Raw genomic sequence first — 14,302 nt, 5'->3', positions numbered from 1 at the left:
GTCTGTGTAGTGCAGGAAACAAGATCTAGGGCCTGGCCCTCACACCAGATTGCAAACCTCCTCCATTTAAAAGAGTAACACCTCTTGATGGAAACTTTCCTGGAAGCCAGCAAGACCCGGATGACACCCTCTGCAGACCCAAGGAAGCAAATTCTAGGCTCTCAACATCCAGGCTGTGAGGGCCAGAGACCGAAGGTTAGTATGCAGAAGAGATCCCTCATTCTGCATGATGAGGGTCAGAAAACACTCCAACCTCCATGGTTCTTTGAAGGATAGGTCCAGAAGAAGAGGGAACCAGATCTACTGTGGCCAGAAATGTGCAATCAAAATCATGGTCCCGTGGTCTTCTTGAGTTTCAGCAAAGTCTTCCCCACAAGAGGGATGGGAGGACACGCATACAGAAGACCTGTCCCCCAATGGAGGAGGAAGGCATCCTACACTAATCTGTTGTGAGCCTCAAACAGAACTGAGGGACTTTGTATGGCAAAGAGATCCACCGAGAGGGTGCCCCATGCTTGGAAGATCTTGTGGGCAATACCCATGCTGACAAGCCCAGCGCCACATACAGATGGCCTCCTGACACAGAATGTGTGATCCAGTGCCCCCCCCCCTGCTTGTTCGGTGTAATACATTGCAACCTGTTGTCTGTTTTGATGAAAACAATTTAGTGAGACAGCCAAGCTCTGCAAGCCTTTAGAGTGTTACAGATTGCTTGGAGTTCCAGAAGGTTGATCTGAAGATCCGTTTCCTAGACAGACTAGGCTCCTTGAGCATGAAGCCCCAACCAAGGAGAGATGCATCCATTGTCAGCACCTTTTGAGGCTGAGGAATTTGGAATGGGAGACCCAGAGTCAAACTGGATCAAATGGTCCACCAGAACAGAGAGTGAGAAAGCTCTGGGGACACTCAAATGACATCTTGTAGATCTCCTGAAGCTTGACACCACTGGGAGGCTAGGGCCATTCAGCTGATCTCATGTGAAGGCGTGTCATGAGTGTCATATAAACTGTGGAAGCCGTGTGATCTAACAACCTCAACATCTGCCGAGCCGTGACCTCCTGAGAGGCTCAAACCTGAGAAGCCAGAGCAACTAGTGTGTCCACTCTCGGTTCTGGGAGAAAGGATCAAATCTTCTGCTTATCGAGCAGGGCTCCAATGAACTCCAATCACTGGGCAGGGTGAAGATGGGACTTGGGGTAGCTCCAGCACCCGAATAGTACTTCGCATTGACTCCCGAGCACTGTCCTCCGACGTGCTCTTCAATAGCCAATCGTCAAGATAAAGGAACACATGCACCCCCCAGCCTGCATAGCGATGCTGAAGACCCGGGGTGCTGATGCAAGGCCAAAAGGCAACACACTGTACTGGAAGTGGTGTGTTGCTAGCCGAAAAACAAAGATACTTCCAGTGGGCTGGAAGTATTGGAATGTGTGTATATGCGTCCTTTAAGTCCAGAGAGCATAGCCAATCGTGTTTCTGAATCATGGGGAGAAGAGTGCCAAGGGAAACCATCCTGAACTTTTCTCTGGCCATGGATTTGTTCAGGGCCCTTAGGTCTAGGATGGGATGCATCCCCCTATCTTCTTCTGGACGAGGAAGTACCTAGAATAGAATCCCCACCTTCTTCCCCTGGTGGAACGGGTTCGACCACGTGGGCCTTCAGAAGGGTGGAGAGTTCCTCTGTAAGTACCTTTTCATGCTGACAGCTGAAGTAGTGAGCTCTCAGTGGACAATTTGGAGGTTTTTTTAATCCAATTCAGGGCGTATCCGAGACAGACTATTTGGAGAACCCACTGGTCGGAGGTTATAAGTGACCACCTTCTGTAGAAGAATTTCAGCATCCTTCCAACCAGAAGGTCGTCCAATACAGACACTTTGATAACAGCTATTCTCAGCTGGAGACAGTCAAAAGCTCATCCCTTGCTTTTGCTGGGGAGCATCAGGGGCCTTAGATGCACACTGTTGATGAGAACGAGCACACTGGGGTTGAGCCTGAGCAAGCTGGAGAGAGGAGGCGGCGTACCTACGCCTCTGGGGGTAGTAGGCACCCCTTTCTGACTTACCAAAATACCTCCTGTAACCAACCCCAGCATCTTCTCTCTACTGTGGCCCGCCCTCTCAGATGTAACTTACTGTTTCCACTGGGGTGGGCCGCAGTAGAGAGAAGGTGCTGGGGCTGCCGGCAGGGAAGTGTGTTTGAATTGCTGCTGCCGCTTGGCAACTTTTGGAACAAATTAAAGGTAGACTCGAGGGAAGGAGGTTGAGAGATGTTGGCCTGGTTGGGGGGAAGGGAGGAGGGTGGGGAGACAGAGTGTGAGTGATGGTTAACAACAGGAGTCAGAAGGGAGAGATGGTGGGCTCAGGAGGTGAACGGTGGAAGGGAGAGAGGGAGAGATGTTGGACTTGGGGAGAGAGTGGGAAAGGGAGAGGTGCTGGACTCAGGAACAGAGTGGGGGAAGGGAAAGATGTTGGACTTGGGGAAGGAAAGGACAGAGAGATGGACTCGGGGGAGGGAAGGAGAGAGAGATGAGAGATGAAAGAGTAGGGGATGGGGTAATGGGAGAGCAGGAGAGATATCAGATTCATGGGGGGTGGGAGGAGAGATGGACAGGGGAGGGGGCCAAAGGAGGAGAGGAAGATATGGACTTGGAGGAGAAGGCAGAGGAAGAGATGGACTTGGGGGAGAGATGGACTTGGTGGAGGGGGCCAAAGGGGGAGAGATGGACTCGGAGGAGGGGGACCAAAGGGGGAGAGGGAGCGATGGACAAAGTGAAGGCACAGGGGAGATGGACGGGGCAGAAGGGGGGGGAGAGAGAGAGATGCCAGATGGGAGGTGGAAGAGAGGGAAGGTGAGATGTCAGGGAGGGTGGAAGGGGAGATTTCGGGTTGGAATGCGGTAAGTAGAGAGGTCAGACTGATGGGAGGGAGAGAGAAAGAAAGAGGAAGATGCTAGGACACAAGGGTGGAGCGAAGGTTAAGGAGTGGGGGATGATAGAAATGGTGGATCCATGTGGGAGAGGCCATGGGAAGGTTGTCGAGATGAGTAAGAGGAGGATAGTTAATGTAGAAGGTAGAAATGTACGAATTGAGAGCATATGAAAGATAAAAGGGAATAGGAGGATGGAAAATTTGAGAGCTAGGGGATGAGAGAAAGAGATAGAAAGTTGATAAGTAGATGAAAAGTGAAAAGGAATACAGCAAGAGGGTGAAATTTGAGTGGACAGAGGCAGAAAAGAAAAAAAAAACGAAGGAGAGCGTTTTAAGAGAAATATCGATATGAGAGACAGCTTTAATGAGGGAATGTAACAAGACAGGAGGAGAAAGAAGAAATAACAAATGGACAGCGACAACTGAAAACAAAATTAGGACAGGAAAGCCAAAAAGAGAAACTGAGACCAATGTGATAGAAAAATAAAATACCCAGGCACACAAAGGTAGAAAAAAGTGTTTTATTTTTAATGTATTAACTAGAATATGTTAGCTTTGGGAAATGTGCGTTGCAGATGTTTATATATTGTATTCAGTACAAAAGGAATTGTATTTATTTATTAGGATTTATAAACCACCTTTTTGAAGGAATTCGCTCAAGGCGGTATTTTATTTTGTTTCTCCAGTGTTGCAGTATATGCTGAGATTAACTTCTTATGGTTCCAGTTCAATTTTTGTTATTATATTTCTAGCTTTAATTTTGGATCCCTTGTTCTATATTTAGTGAGGGTCTGTCTGTGTTTTGTGTGTAACTGAGGTGTGATATTTGTTTGCATATAGTTTCTGTGTTGAGATCTGTAGAAGTCCCATTTGCTCTGTTTTACCTGTACAGACGTTTTGGTGTTTTAGGGTCAAGTGTAATATTTGTAGTGCTGCCTACTCATAAGTTACTTGTACAGAATTTGCGCAGAAATCTGTAATTACCTTGTAGAATTCTGCACAGGGAACAAAATATTTGCCAGGTTTCCCCTCCCCTTGTGGCATACTCATACAAATCCCACCTCCCCCTCCCGGATCATGTGGCAAAAGGAAGAAACAAGCAGCTGTGCATCAGACCATTTCCTTCTCTCTGCTGGCCTGGGCTCAACTTCTATACAGAGTCCAACATGGTTCAAATAAGCAGTGGGTGCAGCAGCTTGTTTCTTTCTAATGCCACATTACCCAGAAGAAAAACACAATAATGTGACGGCAAGGAGAGAAAGAAAACAGAGAGGTAGGGGTTGGGAGCTAAGAGGAGAGAGAGAACTAGTGGGCAGAGAAAGCTGGGAGAAGGAAAGGGATTCAAGCTAAATCAGGGTGGGGAGGGTGGAACCTAAAGCTAAGTTAGAGTGAGACAGAAGTGGGCAGGGTAGAACCTGGAGAGCAATATTACTGGTGAAGGAAGAACTTATTTCAGAAATTTTATGGTTAATAGCTATTATTTTTTTTCTATTCATCATTCTTTTTATATTAATTTTGTAACCCACTTTGAAGCTATAAGAACCATCTCACTTCACAAGCTGGTGGAGTGGTAGGCCTTATGATTGGGGAAATTCTGCACAAATAAATTACAAATAAAGATGCAGAACTTTAAAATACTGTGCACAGAATTTCCAACATTTTTGTGCATAATTTTTCATTTTGCGCCAAATTTTACCAGGCGTAGTAGGTAGAGTTCTTGCTGTTTGAATCATAGCATTAGTGCTACTGTTGTATGTTTGTTAAATATACGTTGAGTAGATTTTCTTTAGGTTTTGCATTTCACAATACACCTGATAGAGAGATTTATGTTGCTATTGCTACAATGACATGAGAATCAGAATAACTGTACTGTGACTTCCTTGAAGAAATATCCTAGTTATGATCTGCATTTGTTGAGGGAAGGTTGGACTTTTGTGGATGCAGAACAGGTTTACATTTAACTCGTAAGAATCACTATATTCTGTCAGACAAAAAGGTCCCTGAGGGTCGTATATGCAGTGTGTCACATATACATAGCTCTTCTGGTATGTCTTAACTGAAAAGGGGGTTGATAATCATTGTCCTAGAGTCTCTGCAGCATTTAGAAACATGCAGATCTTTCCAAACTTATACCCCAGATGTGATGCTAGAAAATCTCAGTCATTGTGGTAGTGAATGTCACTCTTTGGGATGGCCACTCAGCATTAAGGCAAAGTAGATCTTTTAAAACTGGATTATTATAAATAGATGTTACTATCCGTACAATCCAGAATAAACCTCCTTTAGATCTTTATTATTATTACATTTGTATCCCACATTATCCCACCTTTTTGCAGGCTCAATGTGGCTTACAATTCATCTTGGATACTGGAAATAGAAAAGAATGTACATTTGGATTTACAGCAAGATTTGGGTACAAGATGGTGAAATACATAATATTGGGAATAGAAAAGAGTATACATTTGTTTTAGCAGACGTTTTGGTTACATGACAGTGATATACATGATAGTGTTAGAGCCAAAGGCATTAGGTACAAGAAGGTGTGAAAGCAAAAGACATTAATATTTAATATAATAAAGTCCTTTTTCAAAAGAACACAACTCATAATACAGATACTTCAGGATCAAATCATATATTTATCCCAGAACCTCAGTGATGTTAATCGCTATCCATTTAAAACACAGCGATTTCAACAACATCAAGCTCTTCACCGGTTCTTTTTCTTATTTCTTAATTTTAGAAAAAAATATATATATGTAGCTTTAGCATTACTTATCTTTTCAATTTATTATACTTGTCGGACCCAGGGGCAGATGATCCCCTGGGTCCGACAAGTGATATTTTTTTCTAAAATTAAGAAATAAGAAAAAGAACCGGTGAAGAGCTTGATGTTATTGAAATCGCTGTGTTTTAAATGGATAGCGATTAACATCACTGAGGTTCTGGGATAAATATATGATTTGATCCTGAATGTATTATGAGTTGTGTTCTTTTGAAAAAGGACTTTATTATATTAAAGATCTAAAGGAGGTTTAATCTGGATTGTACGGATAGTAACAACTCTTTGGGATGGGCCACCCTTCATATTGTTGTCATGCACCAGCCTCTTGGCTCAACCAAAACATGTACCAGCTGCTCCTTTCTACTATCTGCCAGGTCAGGCACCACTAAGTCAGCTGCAGAGTGGGGAGCTCATTTCTTCGCTCCAGCTGCTCTGGCTACCGACACTGCACAGCTGCTAAAATTACAGAGAATCTACTTCCTGTTTCATGTACAATAGTTTAATGTGCAATATAGGAAGTATTCGTTCTCTACAACTCCTGTTGAAACATAAAGTGGTAAGTGGACCTGTGTGGTTCTCTATATGTCTTTACAAAATAGCATCACAAAACTTGACAAAAACATGACCACAATACGCCTGAATATATTTACAGCAGTTCAGGACCAGGTGTAAATGTATGCAGCTGAAGTACGCAAGCAGAGGTTTATGTCATAACCTACGTGCATACTTCACGAGGTCCAGCTGTTCATTCAAACTCCTTCCCTAAACATGCCTACATCTTAGTCTCCTACTTGACACAACACATACTTAGGTTGGTTTAGGTTTATGGTTATTTAAAAATTTGCTAGACTGATCTTTTTAATAAATTCAAAATGGCTCTGCAATTAAATTGCCTGAAGCTCCAAAGGATGACCTTTCTCGATTTGGGGAGGGTCTGCTGATAGTTGTGGATCTAGGAGTCTAAAGAGGGCCCTGGTATAAAGGAAGATTTAAGAATATAAAACACACAGTGAAGGAACTAAAAAGAATATCGAACACACAGAGGAGTCAGGCTTCTGGTCACATTACAGGTTTTCCAACACAATGTTTTTTAAAACAATTAATGGCCACCAATCCCCATTTTTCTACCTGTTGCAATATTACACAGATCACAACTGGCCAGGAGAAGATAGTAACAGACTGGAAGGGATGGGCAAAGAAAACAATACAAAGAGAAAGAGGTTAGATAAATAAGTGGATAGGAAAAAAATAACATGGAGGGAAAAAGATGTTTTATCTCATGATCAACAATAGCTGGGCCTAGCTTACCTCTGTGAGCTCCTGTATTGTAATAGCTCCTGATCTGTGAGAAACCTTGTCCTCCACTGGTGCTGGTGCTGCTGTTATAGCAGGTTTAAGAATCTCTGGCAGAGGGACACCAGCCTTGGCACACATGGCAGCTGCGTTAGCTTTGGCAATTTCAAGGAGCTGTGCCTTATCTAACCAAATAAATGGTTAAAAAAAAAAAAGAGCTGCTGATTACTATATTAATAGCAAGTACTCGAAATACAAATACCATGTAGTTTTTAAACCTAACAAAATATCTGCATCAGCCAACTTGGTTGAAAATGGCTTTAAAGTGCTGTAGAGGTGGGTATTTCACTCCTCAAAAAGTATATTTTTCCCTCAGCCTCTGTCAAATGTTGATATCAATGTGGGCACGTGGGCACCTTTTTTCCACGTTTGGTGGGAGTGTCCTGTAATCCAATCTTTCTGGAAAAGTTGTTGAGTGACATGTCAAGGTATCTTAAATGTTAGATTACATCTGGATCCTAAAATCATCCTGTTGCAACTTCTGCCACCAGATGTGAACAAAAATAAGACACACTTATTAACGTCCTGCATAGAGGCAGTCTGCTGTGAGGTGGCTTAGCTATGGAAATCTACCATAATGCTAGGACAATCATTCAGAAAGTACTATGGAATGTGTAGAGCCTTAGTAAATTAACTGCTCATAGATATGACTGCTTAGAGAAATTTGAAGAAGATTGGGAAGTTTCTGTGAAATGGAGCCCGAGGACTCGCAGGGATGAGAAGAGACAATAATATGACCAGATAAGTTACATTATGAGTGAGATGTACAGGGATCATGCGTGGGATATGCATAAAGGAATCCTGTGCAGTAGGAATGGATCCTCAGAAGCTTAGCCAAAATTGGGTGGCGGAGCAGGTGGGGGAAGAGAGGTTGGTGGTTGGGAGGAGAGGATAGTGGAGGGCAGACTTATACGGTCTGTGCCAGAGCCGGTGATGGGAGGCGGGACTGGTGGTTGGGAGGCGGGAAATACTGCTGGGCAGACTTGTACGGTCTGTGCCCTGAAAAAGGCAGGTACAAATCAAGGTAAGGTATACACATATGAGTTTATCTTGTTGGGCAGACTGGATGGACCATGCAGGTCTTTTTCTGCCGTCATCTACTATGTTACTATGTTACTGTATCAATAAAGTGGAGCATGTTGCTGGCTTAACATCGATGTAGCAGCCTGGGGAGGGAGCTTTATGGGTTATGTTAAATTCTCAGCTTCTATATAGTTGGATAAATGTGGCTTATTGTAAAATTTTCGTTTGAAAAAATAAAGTAAAAAAATACAAAATATCCTTTAAAATATTTTCTCAGCTCAGTTACAACAGTTTATTATACCACAAGCTCACCAATAGCAGACTAACAATTTGCCCTTTTCTTTAGTGTCACTGCTTCCAACTCTAGAATAACATCCAAATCACTTTTCCTGCTTTGTTCTAATATATTTTATATCTTGCATGCTTCTTTTAGAATAAAATATATTTACTTTTTATTATGAAGCTGACCCGTTTTTGTCTCCTTCCCTAAATGTAAGCTTCATTAGTTAATGCCTCACGTGTGCTAATACATGCCAGCCTGCTGTCTGCATGATGTTCTGGTGAGAAATGGCACAACGGAATCCCCAATTTACTTACATTCATAATGGCTGGACTGGATAAGTTGGAGGAACTTTCAAAAACATTAAAAAAAACATTAATATGAATTTATTTAGTTTCATTTAGCAACATGCTTCATTGAGTGGGCAACTAAAGCAAGTTACAATATCTAAAACTTCAATCATAATAATTAACAAACTTAACTGAAAATATAAACTAAAAAAAACAACAAAAAATTAAAAAACCCAACTCTACCACTACCAATCCACAACTGCCACAACAAAAATTAGTCTTTCATATTCCCCCACCTCATGAACAAACCAAAATTCAAAAGGAGAAAATGGGGCTCAGACTTCTAAAGTGGAGGAGTAGCCTAGTGGTTAGTGCAGTGGACTTTGATCCTGGGGAACTGAGTTTGATTCCCACTGCAGCTCCTTGTGACTCTGGGCAAGTCACTTAACCCTCCATTGCCCCTGGTACAAAATAAGTACCTGAATATATGTAAACCGCTTTGAATGTAGTTGCAAAAACCTCAGAAAGTCGGTATATCAAGTCCCATTTCCCTTTCCCCTTAAAGTGACAAAGATCTGCATAGGATTTACTTAGCATGCTGTATGCACTTCAACATCACTCACCTAATTCTGTGAGACGCTTGGGTGACCTGCTTAAATCCTTTAGTTTTTCTGAAGACCTTGATCGTTTTTGTCGATCAGGTGATCTACTAAGACTTTTCTTCCTGGTCGGGGTTCTGGATTTCCTTCGTCTTCCTGGTAGTCTACATGGACTCCATCTTCTTCCCACAGACTTTGATCTTCTCCGGTGATCAGGGGATCTGCTTCTTGATCGAAGTTTGACCCCTGTGCCATTGTGGTCTCTGGAGCTGGACCACTGCCTTCTTTTGTCTAATGAACTAGAACTGTTTCTTGGAGACCACCTGCGCTGCTCCCGTGAAGAGGACCGTCTGCCCCGCTCCCGTGAAATGGACCGCTTGCACCTCTCACTTGAGGTGGAACGCCTGCGCCGGTTTCGTGAGGAGGAACGCCTGCGCCGGTCCCGCGAAGAAGTCCGCCTGCGCCGATCCCGTGAAGAAGTTCGCCTGCGCCTGTCCCGCGAAGAAGTCCGCCTGCGCCGGTCCCGTGAAGAAGTCCGCCTGCGCCGGTCCCGCGAAGAGGTCCGCCTGCGCCGCTCCTTTGAAGAGGTCCGCCTACGTGGGTCCCGTGAGGAGGACCGCCTATGCGGGTCCCGCGAAGAGGAATGTTTGCGCCTAACCCTTGAGGGGGTTCGTCTCTGCTTTTCTCTTGACCTAGATCTCTTTCCTTTAGATTTTGATCTGGATCGAGACTTTTGTCTCTGTCTTGTTTGTGACAAAGAACGACTTTGAGATCGATTAGCAGTTTTCGATCTGGATCGCTGTGTACTTGCTGGGGATTTAGACCCAGAACGATGTAATCTAGAATTTAGTTTTGCTTTATCCTTGTCTGATGTAGACCCAGAGCACTGACTTTTAGATTTTGGAGAATCTTCTACATCTTTCCCTTTTTCAGCAGACTTGGATCTTGATTTGCGACATGATGGAGAATGGCTCCTTCTGGATTCTGAGTGGCTTCCACTCCTAGATCTACTTCTTGCTGACGGAGAGTGGCTTGAGGTAGTATGTGGGCTAGACAATTTCTGCTGCTTTCTAGATTTGGAAACAGACCTCGATCGGCTCCTTTTTTGCGCTTTTGTATCCATTTCTTCTTTTTTCTCATTGTTTTTCTCATCTGTTTTGCCATCATCCATTATAAAAGCTTGAGCATTACATTGATCCTCACATTTCAGTACTACTTCTAAAGACTGTTCAGGTTCCTCCTTACTGATGCCGACAACGCTAGCAGTAGGAACAGGGCCGCTCTCTGGTTCAGAGGCCAAAAGTCCCACGGTTGTATCAACATCCATTAGGTTTACACTTGTATGACACTCATCCTCTGATTGTCTCAACTCAGACGTTGTTTCTTTGCTGTCATCTTCAACCATAATCGCACTAAGATTTTCTTCGAGGACTGCCAATTTAGTGTCCTCTAAAGCTGCTATGCTTTGTGAGTCCAATGAAACCACGTTCATTTCATTATCTTCTAGATTTTTCAAAGGCAGTTCAGAGTCACTTTTCTGAAGAGGAATAGATTCTGTATTCATTCCACCATGATTCTCAAGGCTAGAATTTGACTTGGATTTTGAGTGACTTCTATTTTTCTCTTCTTTTTTCTTTTTTTTTTTCTTTTTCTTGTTTTTATGTTTTTTATGCTTTTTTGGTTTCTTTTTTGAAATTTCTTCAATTAAGTTCATTTCAGGAGATTTTGAGCTGCTTACTGTTGGCGTCTCCTTTGCATCTGTAAAAATAAAACAAGAAAATAAAAAAATAAAGATTAATTATTTTCATTACACCCCTGAATGTTGCTAACAATTTGCAAAACATTTGCACCTGGACATGCTTTTTTAATAAATACGCTCCTCAGATAGCTTGTTCTTCTATCACAAGTATCAAGGGTAGTCTCTAAGAACTGACCTAAATAAACTTTTACAGGAGTGCTCCTATTCTATCAAATTTCAGCCAGATCTGTCCGTGGATAAGGGCCTTGATACACGCACATAGATGGACTGAGAAAATTACAGCTCTGCACAAATGAAACATGTTTGTATCTGTGTGTATCTATGACTGGGAGAGTACTGAGGTTTGTATACAGCAGAAGATGGAATACCATTTCCCACAGAAATGCACTGGGCCATTTTTGAGGATCTTATTTCTTTGGAACCTCCAAGTTTGATCTGGTCCATTTTCACTGTTTTATCTCCCATGCCAAATTTAGGGGCCGTTTTATTAAGCTGCATTAAGCAGCTAATGTAAAATTTACCATGCATTAGATGTTGTCACGGACCTGTGCTAACACGCGTTAAAACAGCCAGCATAGCAACAACCTAGCATTAGCAGCTTAATGTGGATAGGAGTGGTGTGTGGGCATGACATGGCTGGAGCAAAGAAGTGGCCTGCTGTGACAACTAGCCTATGGGTCAGTACCACATATGTTAGCTGTCACAACTGCAGATAGCGTGATTGAACTTAATGACACATCAACAGAGGCCATTAAGTGCAGCTATGCTAAAAGTGGTATGGCTGCATCAAAGCAGCATATGAGGCTGCTACAGCAGCAGTTCCTTCCTTCCGCTCCCCCCATCTTACCTCCCCCAATGAAGAGCTGATAAGAACCTATGCAAAAAGTGAGCATGGTGTTCTGAAAAAAACTTTCTCCAAAAAGAATTCAATGTCTGAGCACCTCACAGACAAATGAGTCTTGAAAATTTTGGCTCTTTTATAGGTGGATTCATCCACCATGGAAGGGAAGCTTTCTCAGATCCAGGATCCTTCAGGACTCTACACATAGAATCAACCTTCTTTTTAATTGGCACTACATAGAGTGAGGTCTCACAAATTCTTGTCTGTATATTTTTCAGAATTCTGTGAATGGGCAAGAACACAGCCTCATTGGGAGAAGGGGAGGAGGCAGAGATCAACTCCAAGGCTCTTTGAAAGTGAGTGAGTCTTGTGAATGTCTATCCGTAACATCGTTACTGTAGCCACAGCATTACACTGAACAAAGCAACTCCATATGCTCATCAAACCTCCATATGAGCTGCTCCTCAAAGACTATCATTGAAAAAGGTGCATGGAAAGCAGTAGGAGTGGCCACATCTTCCTGAGTCACCTGAAAAATATTGGAAGTCAGGCCTCAGGATGCTAGAAACTGTTGCATCCCCTCTAACACCGAAGATGAGTGGACTAATGGACTTCATGTTGGGACCCTTCAAGGGCAATACAACCTTGGAGCTTTTGTGCTTTCAACATTGCACTCTGATGAGGTGCAATGTCAAAGTGCTTCAGCCTCTATCTGGCATTCAGCGCTGAACTTGAACAGAAATCCTCTCTCTACTTTGGGTGGGACTCAGATGATGATTAGTCCTGATGGCCTCTATTAATGTTCAATATTGAGGTTGCGCTCTTGATACCAATGCATCCCTAGCGCCCTATTTAGCTCCAAGACTCAAGGCCACTGATGCTTCTAATGCTGAAGTTAATGGACTGGATTTCTCAACACCAAAAAAAGTTTTCATGCTGTTTCTCTCAACCTCAAAGACTTCTCTTGGACATCTGTGAACATAACTTACAATGAGAAGGATTATGGTCAGGCCCCAGGCATTGAAAGCACCAGTTTTGGGTTATCTGTAATGGATACAGTCCTGTTGCACAGGATACACTTCATAAAGCTGCTGGGGCCTTTTTCCCCCAGGACATCTCAACTGGAAAAATAGCTGTTGAGTTCATCCCACATGACAGCATCAGGCTGGAAGCACAGGATACACTTCATAAAGCTGCTGGGGCCTTTTTTTCCCAGGACATCTCAACTGGAAAAATAGCTGTTGAGTTGATCCCACATGATAGCATCAGGCTGGAAGTGGCACACATGCGCATGGAGCAATTCAAAAGTTTCGAAGTGTTTTCTAAGCCAGAGAAACTTCCTGTGCAGTGACATTACCCATTCTGTGATGGCTTACTAGCCTGCTTGCAAAAAACACAACAGAAAATCAGTTATAGGTCAAAAATTCTTATGAGAATTTTTCTCTAGCTGTAATCGGAAAGGGGGTGTAGCCACCACATTAGACATCCTCAGAAGATATAAAGGTAGTCAAACACACTGGATCAGGATGGACAAATTGAAATTTTAGGAAAAATAATTCTACAAGTTTTAACATATCTGGCTGTTGAAAAATAAACTGCTTCCCTTTCTTCTGGGTTCCTTCCCTGGGTCCTAAATTATATCTTGAGCAGACAGTCTATATCTGAAGATAATACAAAGGGAATCATCATGGTACCCACAGGAGCATATCAAGCCAGAGAGGAGCCCTGTGCAACATGCCCCCTAGTGCCACCACTTTGCCGCAGCCATGGGAGATGGACAGGTAGTGATTTATGCGCCCCCTGTCTCCCTTGTGCAGCCACACCACTCATACAGCCCTTGGGACAGCCCTTGGCAGCCACAACGACCATTTCAGAGTCTGACCTCTCCAAAAAAGCAGAAACCTCCAACGCATCCATATCCAAGAGACCCACTGCTTGTCCTTGGGATCAGTAGCATGAATCTTGCTACTATCTGGGATTCTGTCAGGTACTTGTGACCTGAATTGGCCACTACTGGAAGCAGGATACTGGGCTAGATGGACCATTGGTCTGACCCAGTATGACTATTCTTATGTTTTTATGACCCTCTCCTTCTTGCAATTGGCAAATGATAAGCTCAGGTTGTTTAGAATTGTTTCAGCAGATACCCCTAACACTTCAGAAACATGTCTTTAAACATATAAAGAGGTGTTATCATAGGTAAATGTGGAAAATTGCAACTACTAAAACTATTTTCTAAGCCTTCCATTTTAGACCTTAAATTTGTATTATCTTTAATAAGTGCAGCTTACACCAACTCAACTTTATCTAGTTCTTTCTTCACTTTCTGTTGGCAAATGATAAGTACTTGGCTCAAACTATCATTTGCCAACGGAAAGTGAAGAAAGAACTTTACCCTCCACATGTTTAATATTTTGAGCCAGCATATGAACCTGTGGTACCAATGC

The 14,302-nt window shown here is 43.0% G+C and overlaps 1 protein-coding gene across 6 annotated transcripts in view; it reads right to left on the bottom strand.

The window, feature by feature from the left end:
• Positions 1 to 14,302, bottom strand: part of SON (SON DNA binding protein) — a 194,769-nt gene that overhangs the window by 89,816 nt on the left and 90,651 nt on the right. For all 6 annotated transcript variants that reach the window (XR_003942016.1, XR_003942015.1, XR_003942017.1 and 3 more), the window contains exons 3-4: positions 9,280 to 11,013; positions 7,019 to 7,188 (exon numbers count right to left, since the gene is read on the bottom strand). Coding sequence is in view for 2 of the 6 variants with exons in the window: in XM_030202165.1 (XP_030058025.1) it covers positions 7,019 to 7,188; positions 9,280 to 11,013 (1,904 nt within the window). In the remaining 4 variants the exon portion in view is untranslated. The remainder of the gene's footprint in view (positions 1 to 7,018; positions 7,189 to 9,279; positions 11,014 to 14,302) is intronic.

This window comes from Microcaecilia unicolor, chromosome 4 (genome assembly GCF_901765095.1).
Source record: "Microcaecilia unicolor chromosome 4, aMicUni1.1, whole genome shotgun sequence".
In the NCBI taxonomy this organism is placed as follows: domain Eukaryota; kingdom Metazoa; phylum Chordata; class Amphibia; order Gymnophiona; family Siphonopidae; genus Microcaecilia; species Microcaecilia unicolor.
Note: the sequence above shows the minus strand (reverse complement) of the source record. Positions and strands in the feature narration are given on the sequence as shown.